Raw genomic sequence first — 24,881 nt, forward strand, 5'->3', positions numbered from 1 at the left:
TTGATCTTAGGGGGAAGGCTTATAGTTTTTCCCCATTGAGAATAATGCTTGCCATGGGCCTGTGGCAGATGGCTTTGACTATATTGAGGGAAGTTACTTCAATTTTCATTTTGCTTAGAGTTTTCATCATAAATGGGTACTGTATCTTGACAAATGCTTTCTCTGCATCTATTGATATGATAATTTTTAAATATTTTCTTTTATTGATATGATGGATTATATTGATTGGCTTGTGGATGTTAAACCATCCTTGCATCCCCAGGATAAATCTCACTTGGTCATAGTGTATAATCTTTTTGATGAGTTGTTGAATTATATTTGCTAATATTTTGTTGAGGATCTTTGCATCTATGTTCCTCAGGAATATCAGCCTGTAATTTTTTTTTTGTGGTGTCTCTTCCTAATTTTGATATTAGGTGTCTCTGTTTCTTCAATTTCCTGGAAAAGCTTGGAAAAGATTGGGGGTGGGTCCTCTTTAAAGATCTGGAAGAATTCACTAGTGAATATGTCTGGGCCAGGGCTTTTGTTTTTGGGAAGACTTTTGATTACAGTTTCAATTTCCTTGATAATGATAGGTCTATTCAGGTGTTCCAGACCTTTTTGATTCAGCCTTGGGAAGATATAGGAATCCAGGAATTTGTCCATTTCTTCTAGGTTCTTTTGTTTCATGGCATACAGACTTTCAAATCTCTGATGGTCATTTGAATTTCTTTGGTTTCTGCTGTGATGTCCCCTTTTCATTTCTGATTTGATTTATTAGGGTTCTATCTCTTTCATTGTGAGTCTTGCTAGTGGTTTATCAATCTTGTTTATTTTTTCAAAAAACCAGCTGTTGGTTCCATTGATTTTTTTGGATTATTTTTTTCTGGTTTCCATGTCATTAATTTCTGCTCTGTTTTATTATTACTTCCTGCATTTTATTGACTGTCCGTTACACTGTTTCTTTCATATCCTCCTTTAATTTACTGTATGTCTGTTCCACTGTTTCTTTGAGCTCATGGAACATCCTCAATATTTTATCTCTGAATTCTTTATCGGAGAGATTGTATTTGTGGGAATTTTCTGTTGAGGCTTCTGGGCTTCTCATCCACTCCTCGTTGTGGGGATCTGTGCTGTTTCTTCATGTTGCTGTTGGAGCATGGAGGTGGATCCCTCCTGTTTACTATCAATGTCCCCCTCTTGCTGCGAGGAAGGATTCTGGGTGGTCTTGGTTGATGGTGTTCCCCTTTTCCCCCTCAAGAACACTAACTTCCTCTTTGGTGCTCCTCTTTTACGTACATTGGCCTCTAGTGCAGCTTCAGGGGATGTGTTCTTTTATGTTAGGCTTGTTCAGGTTCTTGTGTTCACCAATTTTTTTGTAGTTTTGGGAGTATTTTGATTGAAATAGACTGGTGGGGGGGGGCTGGAGTGATAGCAGCGGGGAGGGCGTTTGCCTTCCACATGGCTGACCCGGGTTTGATTCCCAGCATCCCATATGGTCCCCGAGCACTGCCAGGAGTAATTCCTGAGTGCAGAGCCAGGAGTAACCCCTGTGCATCAGCAGGTATGACCCAAAAAGCAAAAAAAAAAAAAGTAAATAGTAAATCAGGTCTCAGAAAAAAAAATCTATTCAGAAGTGTTGGGATAAATGGGACTGGAGAGATAGTATAGCAGGGAAGGTGTTTGCCTTGCAGGTGACCGATCCAGCTTTGATCTCTGGCACCCTGTATGGTACCCAGAGCAACTACCAGGAGTAATTCCTGAGGCTCAAGCCCAAAAGCAATCCCTGAGCATCGCCCGGTGTGGCCCCCAAACAACAACAACAAAAGATAGACTGGTGGGCTATTGACCTAATATGTTTGGGATAGTGAGGCTGTTCTTGTAAATTTAGGTAATGAAGTTGAGCTATGAGTCCAGAGCACTATGAAAGAGGAAAAGAACTGCAGACCCCACCCTGAAGTCATGCCCCCTGCCACTACTGTACCTGTGGGGTAGGGGCCGTGTTGGTCTGATCTTGGATTAGAGTTCTACTTCTGGTGCACTTCTAAAACTGCTTTAGGGGTCTCCTCTGGCCTCTGCCCCGAGAAGATTCTTTTGATGAACATGGTTGCTTTTGTGTGATGAGAGAACTTTTTTCCCTCAAAATAACAATTTCTACTATCTGCTTCAGGACAAAAATTGTAGTTGACTGTTTTTAAACATTAATTTTTTGTTTAAAAACTTCCATAAGATCAATACATCCAGGCCTGTTACAGTTTACAGGCTACCATAAATGATGGCACAAATTCCTTTTTTCCTTAATAAATATGGATTTCCTTTCTTTTCTCTCAGGTTAACAAATCCTAACACTTCACACCAGTTCTCATGTCAGCAAGGTGCTTTATCAGATGATGACGTTTGACACTTGATTACAGCAAGCCTAAAAACCTATTTTGTGAAACTAGTTTTAAATAATTTGGTTTAATTAAAATGGTAAATAATGTTGTTTCATAATAGTGATAACATTCCTGGGACATATTTTTCTTGGACAGCTGTACTGTGCAATTATGCAAAAAGTAATTTTGGACAGGATAGGAACTCCTGCTTCATTGTCCATTACTCATTCCATCAGACCTTGATATTTTTCTTGATCCATAGAAAAGTGTGTGTGTGCGCGTGTGTGTGCGCACAAGAGTGCGAGCACGCACATCTTACGTCATTCACGTGCAGGATTATTTCCTGAAGCAGGATTAAGTGGCTACAGATAGGTTTGTTAGTAGGGTCTAGGACTAATAATATTTTCTTCTTAGGAGAAGAAAATGTAAGTTATCTTTATATATAAACCAACTGGAATGTATGTATATTGTTGAGTCTAAAGGAAGATGCAAAACATGCCCATAAATGTACTATATCTGGAATATAGAGAATTAAAAGAAAACAAGCTTATATTATTCTGCATTTTTAATTCATTGTCAATAAAATTTTCTAGAATAAACAGTGAATTTAGTACTTGGACTCAGTAGTAGCTATTGCCTGGTCATGCTCATTTTTTAAAAAAATAAGATAGGAGTACTGCTATTTGTTCAGCCACTGATCATACTCATATTTTAAGTAAGAAAATGAACAGCCAGGTAATTTTTCTTAGAGTCTACTACTAATTCTTGACAGAACAAATTCTAAATTACCATTGGTTTCCCAAACTCCCTTCCTCCCAGTCCCAAATTTCTCCTTTTGTTCACTATTTTTTTTCCCTTGTAAGTATCAGACTCTCTCTAGGGCCATGCTTTTGTTCTAACCATGTGTTTTGTGGAAGTCAGAAATTCCAGCTTCTTCATATCTGTGTTATCCCTGCTATATTCTGTCTGACAGTTGCCTGGTGCTGAGGGCTGCCTGGTGCTGAGGGTTGCCTGGTGCTGAGGGCTGAGTGGTGCTGAGGGTTGCCTGGTGCTGAGGGTTGCCTGGTGCTGAGGGCTGAGTGGTGCTGAGGGTTGCCTGGTGCTAAGGGTTGCCTGATGCTGAGGGCTGAGTGGTGCTGAGGGTTGCCTGGTGCTGAGGGCTGAGTGGTGCTGAGGGTTGCCTGGTGCTGAGGGTTGCCTGGTGCTGAGGGCTGAGTGGTGCCGAGGACTGAGTGGTGCTGAGGGCTGCCTGGTGCTGAGGGCTGAGTGGTGCTGAGGGCTGAGTGGTGCTGAGGGTTGCCTGGTGCTGAGGGCTGAGTGGTGCTGAGGGCTGAGTGGTGCTGAGGGTTGCCTGGTGCTGAGGGTTGCCTGGTGCTGAGGGCTGAGTGGTGCTGAGGGTTGCCTGGTGCTGAGGGCTGAGTGGTGCTGAGGGTTGAGTGGTGCTGAGGGTTGCCTGGTGCTGAGGGCTGCCTGGTGCTGAGGGCTGAGTGGTGCTGAGGACTGAGTGGTGCTGAGGGCTGCCTGGTGCTGAGGGCTGAGTGGTGCTGAGGGCTGCCTGGTGCTGAGGGCTGAGTGGTGCTGAGGGCTGCCTGGTGCTGAGGGCTGCCTGGTGCTGAGGGCTGCCTGGTGCTGAGGGCTGAGTGGTGCTGAGGGTTGCCTGGTGCTGAGGGTTGCCTGGTGCTGAGGGCTGAGTGGTGCTGAGGGTTGCCTGGTGCTGAGGGTTGCCTGGTGCTGAGGGCTGAGTGGTGCTGAGGGTTGCCTGGTGCTGAGGGCTGAGTGGTGCTGAGGGCTGAGTGGTGCTGAGGGTTGCCTGGTGCTGAGGGCTGAGTGGTGCTGAGGGTTGCCTGGTGCTGAGGGCTGAGTGGTGCTGAGGGCTGAGTGGTGCTGAGGGCTGCATGGTGCTGAGGGCTGAGTGGTGCTGAGGGCTGAGTGGTGCTGAGAGCTGAGTGGTGCTGAGGGCCTATCAGCTTTTGTTTCTCTGGGAAAGCAATTTATCTTCCATTCTATCAGTACAGTCTTGCTGGGTGCAAGACCCCAGTTGGCCATTCTCTGTCTAGTGCTCTGAAGATATGTGTCCCATTCTATTCCTTGCACATTTGCTGTCTGGGGCCTCTTTTGCATGTGACGAGTCACTTTTCTGTTGCTTTAAAATTTCTCTTTGTTTTGGACTTCTGACAATTGAGTTGTGATATATATTGGCATGAACTTTTTAATCTTCTAACTTGGGTGTGTCTGGGCCTCTGGAACCAGCCACACATTTCCTTTGCTAGGTTTGGGAGGATTTCTACATTAAAAAATTAAGTCTTCTGCCTGTTCTTTCTCTTACTTTGAAATATATACTAGGCAAGTCTTTTACTTGATAGAAAGATATAAATCCCATGAACTTTCTCCAGAGTCTCTTTTTCTTTCTTTCTTCCTTAAAATTGATCTTTTTCTGAATTGACAGTTCTCTGCCATCTAGGCTGGCTGTGATGCAAGGGGTATCCAGGTCACCCTGGCAGGGAATTGAAACAAGGCTGGGGCATGCTTGGCAAGCATTCCAAACACCATCCTATCTCCTGGCCCCTGCAAGGTAATTTCAAACAGTTCTAGGCACTGTAGAAGAAGAAAACATTCTAGGTAAGAATATAGGTTACATAATAGAGTCATGACCTCGGCTCATTACATGGAAAGATCAGGAAATTCAGTTAGATTAGCACTTTGGAGACACAGTTAGCCAGATTAGAAAGGCAGTAACTGTGCACAGATTCATGATATACTTAATGATGATCAGGGGGAGACATCCAGGTAGAAAGGAGAGAGTGAAAAGACCAGGAATCAGGCTCAGTGCTCAGCAGAAGCCACAGGTTTCAAAGGGATGTATAAAGGGTACTTGTACGTTAAAAGGTCAGAAGAGTAACAAGAGACCCAGATCCTATAGGCCCTTTTGGTCAGTCTAAGGGAACCTCAGGTTTTACTAGATGTGAGCTGCAGGAACAGAAATGGACTGAGAGAAGAGCAGAGTTATGATCTGATTTATAGCTTCCAGGATTCACTGCAGTTGCTTTGGGAGGAACAGGACACGTGGGACCAAATGGGAGTCTTCTAAGAGATGCAGGCAGAGATCAAGGCAGCCGTGGCCTGGATGCGGATATAAGCAGTTGCCACAAGATGTGGTCAAATTGGAATCCACAGAGTAAAGTTTACAGGACCTGATGGGAGATGGTGAAGGAAAAAGCATTTCAGATGAGCCATTGGCTAAGAACCTCATAAATTGGTGTGTGGGGTGAGGTTGCTAGTGGACAGATGGAAGCACAGGAGGAATAGGGTGTGTGAGGTGGCGGGAGTGTGATGTGGCTCAGGATCAGCTTGCATTGCCTTTCGCATGCCCAAGCAGGGCACTGAGAGAAATAGCCAGTTGGGAGTTGGCAACGCATCATGTTATCGAAGTCTTAGTGTGGAGAAAGCCTCTAAGGGTATGGATAAACAGAGTAATGTCTCAGAGGAGACAGACTGGAGGGCGGGTGGAGAGAGGTTAGTGTCAGAGAGGGAAGGGTCTTATAAACCTTCTGAGCTAGGCAGAGGTGGATGAAGGTGGGGTATGAATGAGCTATACCACACCTCCTGCTGGGTGACTATACAAGCCACTTAGTCACCAGTCTACCCCTTCAGGACAGTAATGAAACTTGCACTTAGAAATCAGAAAGTGTACGATTGATCTTTTGACTGAGGTTTCATTTTATTTTTTAAATAAATCACCATGTGTTATAAAGTTACAAAGATATTTTTGATTTGAGTGGCTAGTGTTCCAACACCAGTCCCTTCGCCTGGTCCCACTCCCCTCCATAAATGTCAGCAGTTCCTCTCCTGCCCTCCAGCTTGCCTCTGTGGCAGCCCTTTTCCCCTCCCCTGTTATCCTAGTGTTTCCTTTCCTAACTTTTCCCCTTCATCCGCGCCCCAGTGTCTAGCTTCCTACAACATGGATGGGTCTAATGGAAAGAGTGTGATATTAAGAATATGTCCTCCTTGGGCGGAGAGTATCGTACTGTCAGAGCTTACCTGCTTGCAACATGAGCAGGCAAAGTGGTGACTACCGGACATGGGGTGGGTAAAAGGGACAAATATTCCCCTAGCTTCAGATTGGTGAATAGATTATTTTTTTTTAAATTTTACAAAAGAAAACTCAGAGTTGTATTTATTGTTTGGAACATTCAAAGTGTTTCCACAAAGGACTAGTATGACAGATGGTCAGCACATCTCAAGCTAGGTGATCGATCAAAGCCCAAAGGACAGCTAAATCCAACCACAAGAACTGAGGTGAGTTTGCAAGCTATTTTATTGTTGTTTTCATTTTTAAAAGTAGTGGTCTGAAGCCTCTTTGTGCCTCAGCTCAGGGAAAAGAGGAAGCATACACCTCTTGTTCCAAAGAAGTGCCTTGTGGCGGGTGGCCATGCAGTGTTTTTATGAGATTCTGAAGCCCTGAGGTCTTGCACTGCTGGTTCCAGAGGGTTCATGGTTTAAGAATACCAGCAGAAATAAAACAGGTGATTAAAAGTAAAGGAGTGAGTGAGGATTAAGTATATATATTCATCTGCAGATTCTGTTGCTTGGAAGCCCTTCATGCTTCCTTGAGACTCAGGATATCTCCCTGATGCTTTACTAAGACCAGGGCTTGCGCTCTCCCTGCTCAGTCCCAGCATTTCCTGGCAGTTCCACCAGCATAAATACAGCCTTGGTTTGAATGGACCTGGGACAGGAAACTCGAAGACCAGCCATCTTTGGCCCATCTTGTTCCTTCTCCTTTAATCAGACCCACCTTCTGCTGAAGACGCTCCTCCCCAGAGCCTCTTCATTCTCTAGTTTCTGAGCAGGGAGGATCCTCTTATCTGGAGTCTGTCACTTGGCTTTGGGGCATTTTCCAGTTCATAGGAAGCTTTGCTCTGAAATGCTTCTGAGATGGCTTCCTTGTGTGAAAGAAGATGAACAGGAGAACCCATTGAGTGACTAATGTTAAAAATGAGCAGAGGATGGCAGGTTCCTTCTCAGTGTCAGTGGTTGTGGTGTGAGAACTGTCTGAGGGACATGGTTCATTGCATTTTAGTGAGACAGCTACAGGACAGGTATCAAAGGGTAGTTTCTAGATCTGATTGGCTTGAAAGCATATGTGGAATTCCATCAAACTTCTGTTTTTTAACAAAACGAATTTCCACTAATTAAGTTTTTGCTGTAATTGGTGAGTGTAGGGGTGCATAATTGAGAGTCAACTGGGAGACAAGCCAGAAAGCTAAGGCAGGATAAGTATGAATCACTGCATGTGGGGAAGTTATTCATGTATTACTTTTGATGTCTGATTGTGTGACATTGAGCCAGGAAATATAAACATATTAAACAGTTTTGTAAGATTGCTTTTTCTCTACGTGATGTTAGCAAATCACTTGAAAACTTACTCTGAAGAGTCTTTTTTTTTTTTTTTTGGTTTTTGGGTCACACCTGGCGATGCACAGGGGTTACTCCTGGCTCTGTACTCAGGAATTCCTCCTGGTGGTGCTCAGGGGACCATATGGGATGCTGGGATTTGAACCCGGGTCGGCCGCGTGCAAGGCAAACGCCCTACCCACTATGCTATCATTCCGGCCCCACTCTGAAGAGTCTTAAGAAATTTCACCTGGAACTTGAAAACACAGAAGATGCTTGTAGGCTTATTAATGGCACCAAGTCAGCTTGGTAGCAGTGAGCAGTATGTAAATTTTACAGAGCCTAAAGCTGAGGGAGTCTACCAGGATTGGGATGTTTTAGGATTGTGATCTTTTGTCTTGATAGATGACACTCTTCAGTTGGATTTAATCAGATACTGCTTCTCTGGTCACTTTGTTGATGGCATGTTGTACGGTATATGAGTTCTTCCATACTGGCTATGGTATTTTATTTTATTATGGGGGTGGCACACACCAGCTAGTTTTCAGAGGATATTCCTGATTCTGTGCTCAGGAGTGATCCCTGCAAGGGACTCTAAATTTGGAGCTAAGGATTAAGCAAGGGTGAATCTCATGCAAGACAAGAATCTTACTGCCTGAAATAAGTCTCCAAAGGACCCTGGATATGATATTTTAGTTGTATACACACAGAGGATAAGGGAAGACTTCATTTGTTTAAGATAGTCTGTAGTCTGAAATAATTTATCTTTCAAGCTTGAACAATTTCCTTAACTATCCCTTGTAGTCATTTTAAATTGATATGACACATTTTTGCTTAAATGTGTACTTGTTATGGTCAGCTTAAATGAACTGGAAAATTGCACATTTGTATATAAGTTACATCCCATTGGAAAATGCCAAGAGCACCTCAAGATTTGGGAGTTGTTTGGATTTGTGTAAATGACAGAATAAAACTCCCCTTATTCCTTTTTAGGTTATTTATTCTCAATATTTTGGATTGTTAGACCTTCACAAGATAGCACACGAATCAGTGTTGGTTAGTGTGGTCTACTTTTGGCATAATGGGATAAAAATATTGTTTTAGATTCTGTCTGTCCTCAATCTCAGTATTCTGCCTACTCAAATCCTATTTTAAGAACAACTTTTAAAAGAGAATTTCCTAGATAGAGTGACTATAAGCTTCTCTCATCTGTATAGAATTGTCTTTGTTATCTGAACAATCTTTATTTTTCCTCTGTGATTTGCCCTTCTGTTCTTTCTGATTTCTCATTCCACCTGCTTCTCTTTCAATATGTATCTTTAATTAATTTTCCCTTTTCCTCCAAGCCCCTACTTACTGAGAAAGGTGGAAGGGGCCTGAGGATATAATGAGATTAATATCCCCATAAAATATTGCTATGCCACATCATAATCTGGAGTTTGGAAGTCATGGGTAAGCTGGGAGAGTCAGGGTTGTATGCTTTTGTCAACTTCTACTTTTCTACCTCCTTCAGACTTGCATAGACTCAGAGCCTGGCTATATTTTATCCTCTCTATGACAAAGTTCCAAGAATAATAGCATCTCAGTGTTTTAAGTCCAGTTCTTGTTAACACTCTGTAAATGGTCACTTGAATTATTAGAAAAATTAATTCAATGGCATGGTAAGGTTACAAATGACACTCGGTAAGGTATAGATGACCAGATGAGATATCAATTATTTCAAGCCCCTTTCTTGGCCCATGTGTATACTAAGTGATAATATCTGAAAGCAGATTCCATCACTACAGTTCTTAAAAAAACCCAAGCTCTTATAGTGACTGGAGATTATTTTAATTATTTAAAAACTCTTGTTCTCCAAAATGCCTGCAAATGTATTACCTTTATGATTTAAAATATATATAAAGGTGAACCTAGCCATCTACCATCAAACATCAGACAGTGTATCTCTTGCTTCTGGGCCTGCTTTTGACATCTACCTTCAACTCTCTGTGATATCCTACTTTGCATTTTAAGCTTTTGTTCCTATTAATAGGAAATAAATTCACACTCTCAAAAGAGCAAGAAAACAGCTGTATACTTCATTAGTGTGCACAGAAATAACTGTGACCCGAAGGCTATAATCCAAAAATAGAAGGAAAAACCTAGGAAGGGAAATGAGATGTTTACTTTTAGAGGTGCTTTCTGAAATCTAGTTGGAACTGCTTCCTTCAGGATATGCTACCCCCCTTTAAGTTAATGAGAATTAAGACTTTTGCTTTAAAAAAGAATATGTTTTTCTAAGAAGTTTCTAAGTGATATGTGGGTAAGCTTAGATGAGTCATTACTTGAAGCACTTTCAAATGGTTATAAAAACATAAACAATATTTTCATTTAAATTGTTTCCAACAAAAACAATATATTGAAAACATTATTGCCTATTACCTTTCTTACTTAAAAGATATACTCTGGGGAAACTTTGAAAACAAATCAACCAGACATTAAAGAATGATTTAGCTACTTGTGTTGTGAATAAAATATGAAAATATACTCTATTCCTTTTATACACATGAAATAAAATGTTTTGAAAGGGAATATTTTTGGAAAACATAATTTTTTGTGAGTCAAAACTTATAGCAATTAATCTAATTGTGTAAAGTAATTCTGGGATTTCCTTTTCTTTTTTGGATTTCTATAGATATTTCATTTTGCATAAACAAACAACAAAGAATGTACATCTTCATGTAATTACACAATTAAAAAAATTAGCTTACATGTAACGTGTCTCAAATCCAAGCCATGCAAGGAAGCCAGTTGAACTGTTGTAGTTAACAGAATTCCAGAAAGTGGCAGAAAGTGGATGTGGACTCTGGGGATTTTTAGCCAGTGGGGATGACTTTGTAGGTGTATGATAATATCCTGTATTGCTATTTCCTCATTGACCCCTTCTTGAAATGTAAAGCATTCCTAGATTTTTAGGACTGAGGGCAGAGCAGGAGTTTCCTGTGCCAATGAAGTCTTTCTAGACAGGCACAGCCAATGAAGTGAAAGTAAAACCCAGGCAATGGATGGTCAGATGTTCCTCAATGATTCAACATGCCACGAAGGGTGCTGGACTCCTTCAGTGCTGTGTGTGAATTCCCAACCCGAAAGAGGAAAGAAAGGCCCTCAGGAGATACCTGGGTTTTTGGAACTAGGCCTTTTCAAGTAGCTCACATCACCACCATCAAAAGAGACTGGTGTTGACCTACAGTCCACAGTTTGGGAATGAGATTCATAAAGAGCCTGAATCTTTGCCAATGGGCCTTATGTGGCTAGCATCCTGTTGACACATAGTGATGATTTCCGGGGTGGAACGGAATATCCCACTGATTCCTTCCTCTGTAATCTGTTATCACGTCCTTTGTCAAGGGGGGGATCATTTATTATTTTGCTTTCTTTGTTGTGAATTTTTCAAGTCTTTCAAAAGTGTTTTGTTGTCATAGTTGCAATGGTCGTATGCAATGTTGGGATGGGTTTTTCGATTCCTTCTCTAAAGACTAGTCTTCTCTCTGGTTAAAGCTAGTCCCCACCCCAAGGAATAAGTGGCCTATAAAGATGTCAAATGGTACTGCATAGAAATTTAACAACAGAGTACTTGTGATACCCTCTGGGGAGTGGTGTTATTAAACAGATGATTGTATAATTATAACTGGATTTAGCTACTATACCAGTTTATTGGAAGTAATGTCTTTTTTTTTTTACTGTCAATGTCACTATCATCCCTTTACTCATCAATTTGCTTGAGTGGGCACCAGTAACATCTCCATTGTGAGACATGTTACTGTTTTTGGCATATTGAATACGCCATGGGTAGCTTGCCAGGCTCTGCCGTGTGGACGGGATACTCTTGGTAGCTTGCTGGGCTCTCTGAGAGGGGTTCCAAAGAAGAGAAAATGAAGTACCATTATAAAAATCCAGTGGAAAGAAATTATATTTATATAATTGGTAGGACCTAATTAGGTGCCCATGCATTGTCCCTGCCTTTCAGACTTTTTACATCATTCAGAGGCTACAGATTATTGATATAGCTCTGCTTTTATAATTATAGATGCAGAAATATATTTTAATGAAACCCTAATTTATAATCTTAACAGAAGAGGACTTGAGAAGAGCATTCAGAACATTTTGTATTGTTTCAATGAACAGGAGCATCTGAGTAAAGGGAGAAAAGTGGATCAGAACTTGTGGTGTCACTTGTGCTTAGAGATTCACAGTATAAAGTACTCTGAAAAAGCATTCTTTAGACCTTTCCTCAGGTGCCTAATATTTAGTATATTTGCCTTTGGTGAAAAGATAGCTGCTCAAGTCCTTTATAACCTGGGGAAATGTTATTCCTGATCTTTGGACTCACAAGCACATTTTCGTGACTGTCAGTAATGGTTTTAATTCCAAGGCAGTGTTAGTCTCAGACAGTGACAAGTGAGTGTGTCAGTAAAGCTGAAAAGAGTTCCAGAATGCCAGATGACACAGAGACATCAATTTCTTACGACTCCACATGCTCAGGCACACAGTGGAACTCTGTGAACTTTGATTCCAAAGCCATTGTTGTCATGGCAACTAGACTTTTCTTAACTACTTTAATGTGTAATTACCTTTCTTATCTTTGAGTAGAAACCTCTTAGCACATTCTTAGACTGATGCCCAGATTTCTCTAGATACAGTTGCTTAGCTCTCTTACCTTAATGCAAGATATCTTAAAAGTGAATGTGTCCAAGTCAGAATATCTTACATGAATTCTAATGTAGGTTTTTTCAGTTTGGAAGCTCTTCTTTAATTAATACTTTACTTTTTAATCAGTACTTTATCAATACTTTTTTCTTTAACCAATACTTCTTTAATAAATAATATGTTAGAGTTAATTGCATAAGGTCCCATATTCTCTGTACTCCTAATAGTCTAATGTATTGACAATTTGTCACCATGACTTGATAGCCCACAAAAGTTGTTCTTTAATGACAAACTTTTACTAAGGAAGTAATTATTACTATACTAACACAATATGCCACATATAGAAATAGTACTTATTGGAATTGAATTTGCAGGACCTTTTCCATCTGTGTCAGTACACTTGTCAAGGTCATCTAATTTTCTGTGAATATTGAGTAAGAAGTCTTGTATAAAAAATAAAATGAATTTGCAAAATATTACAGAAAAAGTGCCTCATGTTAGATTCATTCTCATAGTGATTTGACATACTCCAAGTTCTATCACAAGCTTCTGTTGTGATCATCACAGCTCTGTATTAACCATTTACAACCCACACATGGCCAGACAGAACTTTCTGATTTTAAGCATGAATTGGGTTCTTTTGTATTAAGATAATTTGTGCACCTCTTCCATGTGTCTGGCTAACATTGAACCTCATTATTGACAAAGAAATAGACTAACATGGGTGTTGGCTATGAAGACCATTTTGTCACTGGTTGGAAAAATTTCTTTCTTAGATTTGATAAAATAATTAATATTTAAGGAGGTAAAAATGAAAGATGTCATTTAAATTTTATCATCCATAACTTTAACTTCTGTGTTTTTATTTTTCCTTGTTTCTCTATTGTCTATCACCACAGACAAGTGATAGTTTTTCAAAGAAATTAGTGTGTTGAACAAATTTCTGTAAAACATAAAAATACCCATTGGATTCAATTGTAAGACTGGATTTCGATCCCTGCCACCTTTGAGTTTTACTTCAAATTTAGTTTTTCCTGGAGTTACAAATCACTAAGTTTTCTTAATGATCTCTAGTGTTTTTGGTTCATGTCCGTTATAATTTTATTACTTTCAAGATACTATAAATGGCATTTTAACTTTTGTCTTTATTTTTCTATTTGCTATCATTACTTAATTGAATGACATTTTATTGACAATGGTCAATGAGTCATATTATGAAATAATAAAACCATTAAGGATTTTGTGTGACAAGAAACAAAGACTCCTTATTTTTATTTAGCAGTTCTCTGGAGATATTAGCCAAGGTAATAAGAGATGAAAAATAACAAAAATGGCCATTGAAAGATGCAAAAGGTGAAGAGATATAGTGCCGTTTTCTGTCAGTGATAAGCTTGCTTACTTTGATTTTCCAGATAGAAAACAAAATAAAACAAAACAAAAGAACTTAGTGTATAGCAGTTGTTCTTAGGATTCTTTCAAAGCTTTGATGAGGTTGGAGCTAGTCTCTTTTCATTTTCAATGTCTCATGTGTCTACTGTGGAGTTTTACAGAACCTATATGCTGTGCTATTCTGGTAGGATGTGTATAGGACTGTACCTTGGAAACTGATTTCTGTTGAGTCAGATACTCAAGAGATTCATGAAAGAATGCCCGTCTTCTCACTAAGTATTTGTATGAAAAACATTCACTGTATCACTATCACTATATCATTGTCATCCCATTGCTCATTGATTTGCTTGAGCGGGCACCAATAACGTCTCCATTGTGAAACTTGTTACTGTTTTTGGCATATTGAATATGCCACGGGTAGCTTGCCAGGCTCTGCCATGCGGGTGGGATACTCTCTGTAGCTTGCTGGGCTCTCCAAGAGGAGTGGAGGAATTAAACCTAGGTCAACCATGCATAAGGCAAACGTCCTACCTACCTGCTGTGCTATTGCTCCAGCCCATAATATTTTTATTATTAAAATAATAATAATGATAATGTTTTTTATATAGTGAAAACCATTATCATTATTATTATTATTTTTGTTTAGCAAGACTTTTTTTTGTTGAAACTTATTTAGAAAGATGTTAGGGAAGGGAAAGAGATAAGTATGTGTTTAAGAGAGAACACAGACTTCTTCAGAGTTGAAATAGGGAAGCAAAGAAAGAGAGACAAGCAAGTGAGATAATATGCTCAAAGGAGAACACGGGCCTGAAGAGCAAACTACATCACTATTTTTAAATAAAATTCTGTTATTTTGTTGACGTATAATGGACTTATTGCTATTTTGTGTGGATTAATAAAAACTGGAAATTCGAAATTCAAAAAAGTACAGTAAATGTTACTTACAACTTACATAAACAAAAATTGGTGTCTTCAATACTGTTTGGATTCTGTAGTGGTTTTGATAGGGAAGGCAGGGGTGAAGGCCACACTCAGCTGTGCTCAGGCTTTCTCCTGACCTTGTGTTCAAGGTTTTACCTACTCCTGGCAGTGGTCAGGGGACCCTAAGCAGTGCTAAGGATCAAATTGGAGTAGGCCTGCTAATGCTGTAAATTATATATATATATATGTTCGTATATTTTATATATAATACATATATTTTATGTATACATGCAGCAAGAATAATCAGGCATAACTTAAAATAGAAAAATATACCAAGAATAATTCCACAGAAGTATACAAAATTTCTCTATTTCAGGATTGTAAAGATAAATAAACAGATTCAAACAATGGTTACTTGAAAGTAGTTTATATAATGGTGCTAATTTCTCTTAGATAATTTATAGATTTTTTACATAAATAATGAGTATATATTAAACCTATGAAAATTATGAGAAAATTTCAAATTATTTTTTACATACAGATGCATATGATGGTTTTCTTTTTATTTATTTATTTATTTATTAAACATTTTTTTATTGAGTCACCATGTGGAAAGTTACAAAGTTTTCAGGTTTAAGTCTCAGTTATACAATGCTCGAACACCCATCCCTTCACCAGTACACATATTCTACCACCAAGAATCACAGTATACTTCCTCCGACCCCCCACCTCCCCAGCCCCCACCCCGCCTGTGTAACTGATAAATTTCATTTACTTTCACTTTACTTTGATTACATTAAATATCTCAACAAAACTCACTAGTATTATTTGGAGTTTCTCCCCCCTAAAGTCGGACCTGTTGAAAAGAAAGCATTTGATAATTTGTTTTCCATTGCTGAGAATGAAGAGATATGAGGTTGAGTGACTGCACTAGCAGCCTTACGGGTTTGGGTTTCTGTATTTTAGTATTTTAGAACTAAGTCCAGAGAAATATCTGCCAGAAATTGCATCACTGCAAACTTGTACTTCTCAGTTATATTATATTCCACATATGAGTGCAATCTTTCTATGTCTGTCTCTTTCTTTCTGACTGATTTCACTCAACATGATACTTTCCATGTTGATCCACTTATATGCAAATTTCATGACTTCATCTTTTCTGACAGCTGCATAGTATTCCATTGTGTAGATATACCAAAGTTTCTTTAACCAGTCATCTGTTTTTGGCACTCTGTTTTTTTTCCAGATTGTGGCTATTGTAAACAGTGCTGCAATGAACATACAAATGCAGATGTCATTTCTACTATACCTTTTTGCCTCTCCGGGATATATTCCCAGGAGTGGTATTGCTGGGTCAAATGGAAGCTCAATTTCTAATTTTTTGAGAATCATCCACATTGTTTTCCAAAAGGGCTGAACCAGTCGGCATTCCCACCAGCAGTGAAAGAGAGTCTCTTTCTCCACACATCCACGCCAACACAAGTTGCTTTTGTTTTTTGGGATGTGGGCCAGTCTCTGTGGTGTGAGATGCTACCTCATGGTTGTTTTGATCTGCATCTCCCTGATGATTAGTGATGTTGAACATTTTCTCATGTGCCTCTGAGCCATTCAGATTTCTTCTTTGGGGAAGTTTCTGTTCATTTCATCAAACCATGTTTTGATTGGGTCGGCAGTTTTCTTCTTCTGGAGTACAACCAGTGCATTGTATATCCTTTATATCAACCCTTTATCGGATGGGTACTGCGTAAATATCCTTTCTCATTCTGTAGTTTGTCTTTGTATTTTGGTCACTGTTTCTTTTGAGGTGCAGAAGCTTCTTAGTTTGAGATAGTCCCATTTATTTATCTCTGTTTTCACTTGCTTGGCAGTGGTGTGTCAGCTTTGAAGATACTGTTGGCTTCAATGTCATGGAGGGTTTTGTTGGCCTTGTCTTCAATGTACCTTAGGGATTCTGGTCTGATGTTGAGGTCTTTAATCCATTTTGACCTGACTTTTGTACATGGTGATAGGTGGAGATCTAAGCACATTTTTTGCATGTCCAGTTTTCCCAGCACAACTTGTTAAACATGCTTTCCTTGTCACACTTCACATTTCTTGCTCCCTTATCAAAGATTAGATGATCATATATTTGGGGGTGTGTGTCAGGATATTCAACCTGTTCCATTGGTCTGCAGCTCTGCCTTTGTTCCAGTACCATGCTGTTTTAATGACTACCGCTTTGTAGTAGAGTTGGAAGTTGGGGAGGTTGATTCCTCCCATTTTCTTTTCCCCAAGAATTGCTTTAGCTATTCTTGGGGGCTTATTGTTCCATATGAATTTCAGGAGCAATTGCTCCATTTCTTTGAAGAATGTCAAGGGTATCCTTGTAGGGATCGCATTGAATTTGTACAATGCTTTGGGGAGTTTTGCCATTTTGACAATATTTGTTCTTCCAATCTATGAGCAGGGGATAACTTTCCATTTCCATGTCCTCTTTTATTTTCTGAAGTAGAGTTTTGTAGTTTTCTTTTTTTTTAATAAATTTTATTGAATTACCATGTGGAGGGTTACATAGTTCTCTCAGGATTATGTCAGTTATACAATACTCAAACACTCTTCCCTTCACCTGTGCCCATATTCCATCACCAACCACCCCATTATACCTCCTGCCCCCTCCCGCCTCCCCAGTCCCCGCCCTTGAAAGTGATAAATTTCACTTTGTTTATGCTTTATCTTGGTTACATTCCATGTTTCAACACATAACTCACTATTGTTGCTAGGGTTTCCCCCCAAAAAAGAAAAGACAGTCCCACTGTCAAGGAAGCATTTGATAGCTCTCCATTGCTGAGAATGTAGAGATATTAAGTCCTGCTGTTTGTTACATAACTTTTCTATTTCCCCCCGCCCTCGTCCCGCGCCACTGAGTTCACGCCTGTTTAGTAATCACCACGCTGCCTGACAAAGGGAAAACAAACCAAAAGAGATGGTTATTTCTCGTCATCAGCCGGCGTGGGGCTCTGACTTAGTTGATAGTCTGGTAGAATGTCTGCAAGCAGTTTCTGGAACCAAAAGTAATACGCTGGTATCGGCCCCGGCTCAAGATTCCAACAGCGTCCCACTGTTCCAAGTACATAATAATTTATTCCCTTGTATCCCATTCCCACGCCACCAGGTCCGTGTCAGCTTAACGGACATCATACTATGGTTAACGCCACGCTGCGTTTCCTCTCGAGAAAGAAGGATATTTCTTCTCAGCCGGCGTGGGGATATGGCTTAGTTCAGTCTATAGAGATGGCTACCACTTTGATTGCCTTCAATATTTCAGCAAAAGACTTACTATTCTTGTTAGGATTTCCCACCAAAGTCCGATCAGTTAAAAAGGAACCATTTCATATTGGTTATGATTAAATGACATTAGGTCGCACAGCCATGGCAGCGGCCTCGCAGCTTTGAATTTCTGTATAAAGTCCAGGGAAAGTACAGCAAGAAATTACACGTCAGTACAAACTTTAACCCTATTATGGTCCCCCCAAAGTCCAACCCATTAAAAAGGAACCATTTCATAATCCTGATGATTAGATGACATTAGGCTGCCGCGGCCGCGCGGTTTTGGGTTTCTATATAAAGTCCAGGGAAAATTCTGCCTAAAAGTCTATCGCTACAATCTTTTACCCTTCAACAAAAAACTCAGTACTATTGTTTGGAGTTTCCCCCCACGGTAAGCCCTGCTAAAAAGGAACATTTACACGTTGCTGACAATCAAGAGATATTAGGTCGCGCGGCTGCTATCTCAGCCGTGCGGTTTTGGATTTCTATATGAAGTCCAGGGAAAATTCTTTTGGTAATTGCATCACTCGCTGGCGGCGCCTGGGCCAGTAGCTCCGAGCACACAGTTTGGAGGCATTTGGGGGGCGCCGCTCGTGTCCAAAGTGGTTCAGTTGCCTCCGGGGTCGATCTCGCGTGGCGGCACAAAGGCGAGTTTTGTAGTTTTCATTATACAAGTCCTTTACCTCCTTAGTTTAACGTATTCCGAGGTACTTGATATTTTTGAGGCACAATTGTGAATGGGATTGCTTTTATCACGTTGCTTTCTTATCTCTCATTATTTGCATATAGAAAGCCATGGACTTTTGGGTATTGATTTTATAGCCTGCAACTTTACTATACGAGTCTATTGTTTCTAGGAATTTCTTGGTAGAGATTTTAGGGTTCTCTAAGTATAGTATCATATCATCTGCGAATAGTGGGGGCTTGATTTCTTCCTTTCCTACCTGAATGTCCTTAATGTCTTTTTCTTGCCTAATTGCTATTGCAAGTACTTCCAGTACTATATTGAACAAAAGTAGAAAGAGTGGGCATCCTTGTCTCATCCCTGTTCTTAGAGGGAAGGTTCTTAGTTTTTCCCCATTGAGGATGATGCTTGCCATAAGCTTGTGATAAACAGCTTTGACTATATTGAGGAAGATCCCTTCTATACCCATTTTGGTGAGAGTTTTCATCATAAATGGGTGCTGGATTTTGTCAAATGCTTTCTCTGCATCTACTGATATGATTATATGATTTTTATCTTTTCTTTTGTTGATATGATGGATTATGTTGATTGATTTCTAGAGTTAAACCATCCTTGCACCCCCGGGATGAATCCCACTTGGTCGTGGTGTATGATCTTTTTTTGATGAGTTGTTGAATTCTATTTGCTAATATTTTGTTGAAAATCTTTGCATCTGTGTTCCTCAGGGATATTGGCCTGTAGTTTGCTTTTTTGTGGTGTCTTTGTTTACTTTTGGTATTAGGGAGATATGAGCCTCATAGAAACTGTTTGGGGAAGTTTCTGTTTATTCAATTTCCCGGAGAAGTTTGAGAAGAACTGGCAATAGGTCCTCTTTAAATGTTTGGAAGAATTCACTAGTGAATCCTTCTGGACCTGGGCTTTTGTTTTTGGGAAGACTTTTGATTAGTTTCAATTCCCTTGATATTAATAGGACTATTCAGGTAATCCAGGTCTTTTTGATTCAGCCTTGGAAAATTATAGGAATCCAGAAATTTATCCATTTCTTCTAGGTTCTCTTGTTTCGTGGCATACAGATTTTCGAAGTAGTCTCTGATGATCTTTTGAATTTCTTTGGTTTTTGTTGTGATGTCCCCCTTTTCATTTCTAATTTGGCTTATAAGGGTTCTCTCTCTCTTTCTTTGTGAGTCTTGCTAGTGGTTTATCAATCTTGTTTATTTTCTCAAAGAATGAGCTCTTGGTTTCATTGATCTTATGGATTGTCTTTTGGGTGTCTATGTCATTCATTTCTGCTCTAAGTTTTATTATCTCTTTCCTTCTTCCTGGTTTGGTCTCCTTTTTTTGGTCCTTTTCTAAAATCTTGAGCTGTGAAGTCAAGTTATTTATGTGGACCCTTTCTTCCTTCCTGAGATATGCTTGCAGAACTATAAATTTCCCCCTTAATATGGCTTTAGCTGCATCCCACAGGTTCTGGTAGTTCGTGTCTTCATTCTCATTTGTTTCCAGGTACCTTTTGGTTTCTTCCTTGATTTCCTTCCTGAACCACTCATGGTTCAAAATTGAGTTGTTTAATTTCCAGGTGTTTGATTTGGTTTTCTTCATCTGTACATGACTAACTTCTATCTTCAATGCATCATGGTCTGAAAAGATAGCTGGTACAATGTCTATCTTGCTGATTCTGTTGAGGTATATTGTGTGGCCCAGCGCATGGTCTATTCTGGAAAATGTTCCATGTGCACTGGAAAGGAATGTATATTCCTTTTTTTGGGGATATAAAGACCTATATATATAAAGATATATATATATATATAAAGATATATATATATACATATACATATATATATATCAGTCCTCTCTCTTCTATTTCTTCCTTCAAAGCCAGTATTTCCTTGGCGAGTTTTAATCTTCTTGATCTGTCCAGAGATGATAGGATGGTGTTGAAGTCTCCAACTACTATTTTGTTGCTCACAATATCCTTCTTAAGGTCTGTTAGCAGTTGTTGTAGGGAGAATCAGAGTCCTAGGGGATGATTTCAAGAGGCCCCTCTGGGTGCGTGCATGTTTAGGAGTGTGATTTCTTCCTGCTGTACATATCCCTTGATTAATAAAAAATGCCCTTCACTATCCCTTCTAATATTTTTCAACCTGAAGTCTATGTTGTACGATACCAGTAAGGCCACTCCCGCTTTTTTGAGGGAGTTGTTTGCTTGCAGGATTGTTTTTCATCCTTTGACTTTGAGTCTGTATTTGTTCTGTCTATTCAGATGTGTTTCTTGCAGGCAGCAGTATGTTGGGTTCAGACTCTGAATCCATTTTGCCAGTCTGTGTCTTTTAATTGATGAATTAAGACCATTGACATTGAGAGAGATTATTGTCATAAGGTTTTGTGCTATCTTTCTGTAAGGGTTTGTTGTGCTTGTAGGGTTTTTTTTTTTTTTGTCTTACAGTAGCCCCTTTAGTCCTTCTTTTAGGTTTGGTTTTGGGTCTATGAAGTTCCTGAGTTGTTGTTTATCTGCAAAATAGTGTATCGTTCCTTCGTGTTTGAATGAGAGTGTAGCCAGATAAAGTATTCTTGGTCAAGTATTCATTTCATTGAGTTTTTTCACTATATCCCACCACTGCCTTTGGGCTTGGAGGGTTTCCTCCGATAGGTCTGCTGTGAATCTAAGGGGTGCTTCTTTGAATGTGATTTCCTTCTTCGACCTTGCTGCTTTCAGTATTGTGTCTCTATCCATTATGTCCATCATCCTAACTATAATATGTCTTGGAGTTTTTCTGTTAGGGTCTCTTTTAGCCGGCACCCTTTGGTTCCTTGGATCTGGATGTCTGCATTCTTCATCTCTTGGAACTTTTAAGCAATGATTTCTTTGACTGTGGCATTTTCATTGGGGTTGGTTCCCTGTCCTTCTGGTACTCCGATGATTCTAATGTTGTTCCTCTTGAAATCAACCCCTAGGACTCTGATTCTCCCTAGACCTATTTTGTGGTCTCTCCCCATTGATTATTGTTGCCTGTAGGCTTCCTGCAGCTCATCTTCGAGCTCACTGATTCTGTCTTCGGCTGTACCCATTCTATTGTTGAGGGCACTCACAGATTTTAATTCATCTACTGAATGTTTTATTTGTGATATTTTCTTTTTAGGTTTTTTATTTCTGCTCTCATTTCTTCCCATTATTTCTCGGCTGTCTATTGTATTGTTACTGTCAGGTCCTCCTTTAACTTGTCAATCTTTCCATTGAGTTCATTGAACATCTTCAGGATTTCAACTCTGAATTCTTTATCGAAGAGCTCAAGTTTGTAGGAAACATCTATTGAGGCATCTGGACTCCTTTCATCGTCCTCTCCTTGTGGTGGGGATTTGCGCTTTTTCTTCATGTTGTTGTCGTGCTATGGAAGAGGGACCTTCAAGTTCACCTCTGGTTTCGAAAAAGGATTCTAATGGGCTTGGTCAGTGGTTGTCAATTTCTTCTGTACCCCCTCTAGAACATGTCCCTCTCTGATGTTCCTCTATTCTTTACATGAGGCCTTAAGTGATGCTTTTTGAGAATGGAATCCTTTACTTTTGGCTTGAAGAGCTGCTTATATTCATTGGTACTTTTGAAAATTGGAATTAGCTAGCAACCTATTGGCGAACTATTTTTTGGGACAGCTAAGATGATACTCGAGGACACTTGGGGACATAGGTGATGAACTCTGAGATGTACCGAATAATTGCTTGTTATTTGGAATATATGTGTGGCTGCGTGAGCGGCCACTGGCTCAAGAGGAGGCCACGCCCACTTTTGTTGAGGCCATGCCCACTACCGCAATTTGGCAGGGTGCCCGCAGTGAGGGAATAAACCTGCTTGGCAGTGCTCGAGGGTGGCAAAGGGCTAGATGGGTGGTGCTCAGGCAGGGTGGGAGGGAGTCAGTGTCAAGAGGACACAGCGTGGAGGGGGAGGGGTGGCGGGGGTGCAGACGCAGAGGAGATGGCGCCCATTTTGGTCCACTAACCTGCAAGAGAACCCTAAATTTATTCTTAATAAAACAATAAACAGTTCAGTAAAGGCAAGATATTATTCATATTGGAAATAATAGAATTGCTCAGAATTTGTAAACTTTGGGGAGGGTTGTAAATTGTAATAATCTTCTTGAATAACTATTTGCTACATATAAAGCAATTAAGTAAATATGTCAACAAGGAAAATTGTATATAGAAATATATTAAGACTAGAGAACACACTTATATATTTTATAAATCTAACTTTGTAATAAGTATACCAGAATGCCAGCAATAGATACCATTATACTCTAAATGTGATTATATTGGATCTGAAGTCATGAACAGTTTTAGTTGCTCTATTTATTCTTTTCTGTATTTTTATAATTATTTCATAATAAATAGACTGTAGTCTGAAGATAAACAAATCATAAGACTTCTGTTAACTTTACACATTACTGAGTTCCATAGGTTAAGGAAAATGAAATAAAGTAACAACTTAAGGAAAAAAATCAAATGGGAATTTGTATTGCATTTCAGCTGTTTCCCTGCTTAAAACTCATCTGACAGTACTAATTTCACAACACAATTACTGTCATGAGCTAGTAAACTATATAACCTTACAAGTCACGTTATCTGACTTGATCTTTCCTATTCTTGATTGTCAAATTTCCTCCTAATCTTAAAATCTAGAAATGAAGTGATAAAGATTCCTAAAATGATTTTAGGAAAAACATCTTGCACGATCTGTGCATCTTTATTTAACTGTACATATTCCCCTAACAGGTTCTTTGCTGTGTGTCTCTGGCTCTCTCCACCCACTTCCCAACATCTGGTGGTGATTGAGGAATGAACCAGGCCACCTTTTTGTCTGTCTCTCAGAACTAATCAAGGCAGCATCCCATATCCTTGTGTCTGTACACATCATTAACCATCCTTGGTTATTTCCATCATTCTAAAACTTATAAAAATCTGTAGGAAGTCTAAGAATCTAGCTATGAAAGAATAGACTTGAGCTTGATTGTGAATTGCTTAGCCTGTTTTATTGAATTTTACTAATATATATTCTCCATACTTACAACCTGAGCTTGGATGCCAAGTTTATCTTTCAAAATAATTAATATTTTAGATATTGATTTTTTAATTAAGCTCTCACATATGCTTTACATTGTAGTTTTAATCTGATACTTTAACTCCATGTTATTTACCGAAGAATATTACTGTATTAGCCATTAACTCAGTTGTCACTAAAAATGATGATTTAATGAACATTGATACAATAGTATATACTAAGCTTCATGAAAACTCATTTACTTCTGTTATTAAATTGTGCATTATAAAGTGTTCATCTATATTGTATACTTTAAATGGAATTTCAAAGCTTCTTTGTCTAATTTGCAATCTGGGGTGGAATGTGTGCTAACTGATGACCCTTGTGAATCCTGTGCACTGATAAATTTCTTTTTAAACTTGCAGCAAATAGTGGCAGCAATAAATGCAGGGATTATCCCTTTAGGAAACACCTCCAATCAAATCAGTCACTGGGACTTGGGAAGTTCCTTCTTCTTTGCTGGCACTGTTATCACAACCATAGGTAGGAGACAACTTATTTTATTTTTTTATTTTGGTACAGTCTGTGAGCTAAAATTCCTTTATTTGAATTTTTTTAATTGTTTAAAATAGTCAATGTAAGGTAGAAAATTGATTTTGAATGAGGATTTAAAGTATTGAGCAAAGAATGATGGAATGAATTTGTTATTGTTCCATAGATATAACAAATATTGAGTTGTTATGAGTTATTTAAAATGCAAATGAAATGCAAGAGCAGTATATTTGAGTCACTTGACTAATAGATCAAAATATCAAGAAAGGGCTTAAAATGTGGATGGGTGTAAATAGTTTTAAAAGTTTTCTGTATCTTTAATTCTTTTGTTCCCCAAGAGAGGATTTGACTATAACTTCGACATTCTTTTCATGAAGTTCTTATTTAATAGTACCTTTAAAAATGTTCAAGTTTAATCCTACACATACACAGATTGTTCCTGTTCTCATATATTTGTTTGTCTATTAGTATTACTGCTGGGCTTGTTTTGTATATGTGATATTTTTCCTATAGTACAACTATATTTTAGAAATTGAATAACACAAGCATGAAGATTTGAAATGAATGC

At 39.2% G+C, this 24,881-nt stretch overlaps 1 protein-coding gene across 3 annotated transcripts in view; it reads left to right on the forward strand.

The window, feature by feature from the left end:
* Positions 1 to 24,881, forward strand: part of KCNK2 (potassium two pore domain channel subfamily K member 2) — a 214,529-nt gene that overhangs the window by 93,229 nt on the left and 96,419 nt on the right. For all 3 annotated transcript variants that reach the window (XM_055144841.1, XM_004613007.2, XM_055144842.1), the window contains exon 3: positions 24,187 to 24,304. In XM_055144841.1, coding sequence (XP_055000816.1) covers positions 24,187 to 24,304 — 118 coding nt within the window. The remainder of the gene's footprint in view (positions 1 to 24,186; positions 24,305 to 24,881) is intronic.

This window comes from Sorex araneus, chromosome 7 (genome assembly GCF_027595985.1).
Source record: "Sorex araneus isolate mSorAra2 chromosome 7, mSorAra2.pri, whole genome shotgun sequence".
NCBI classification, from domain to species: Eukaryota; Metazoa; Chordata; class Mammalia; order Eulipotyphla; family Soricidae; genus Sorex; species Sorex araneus.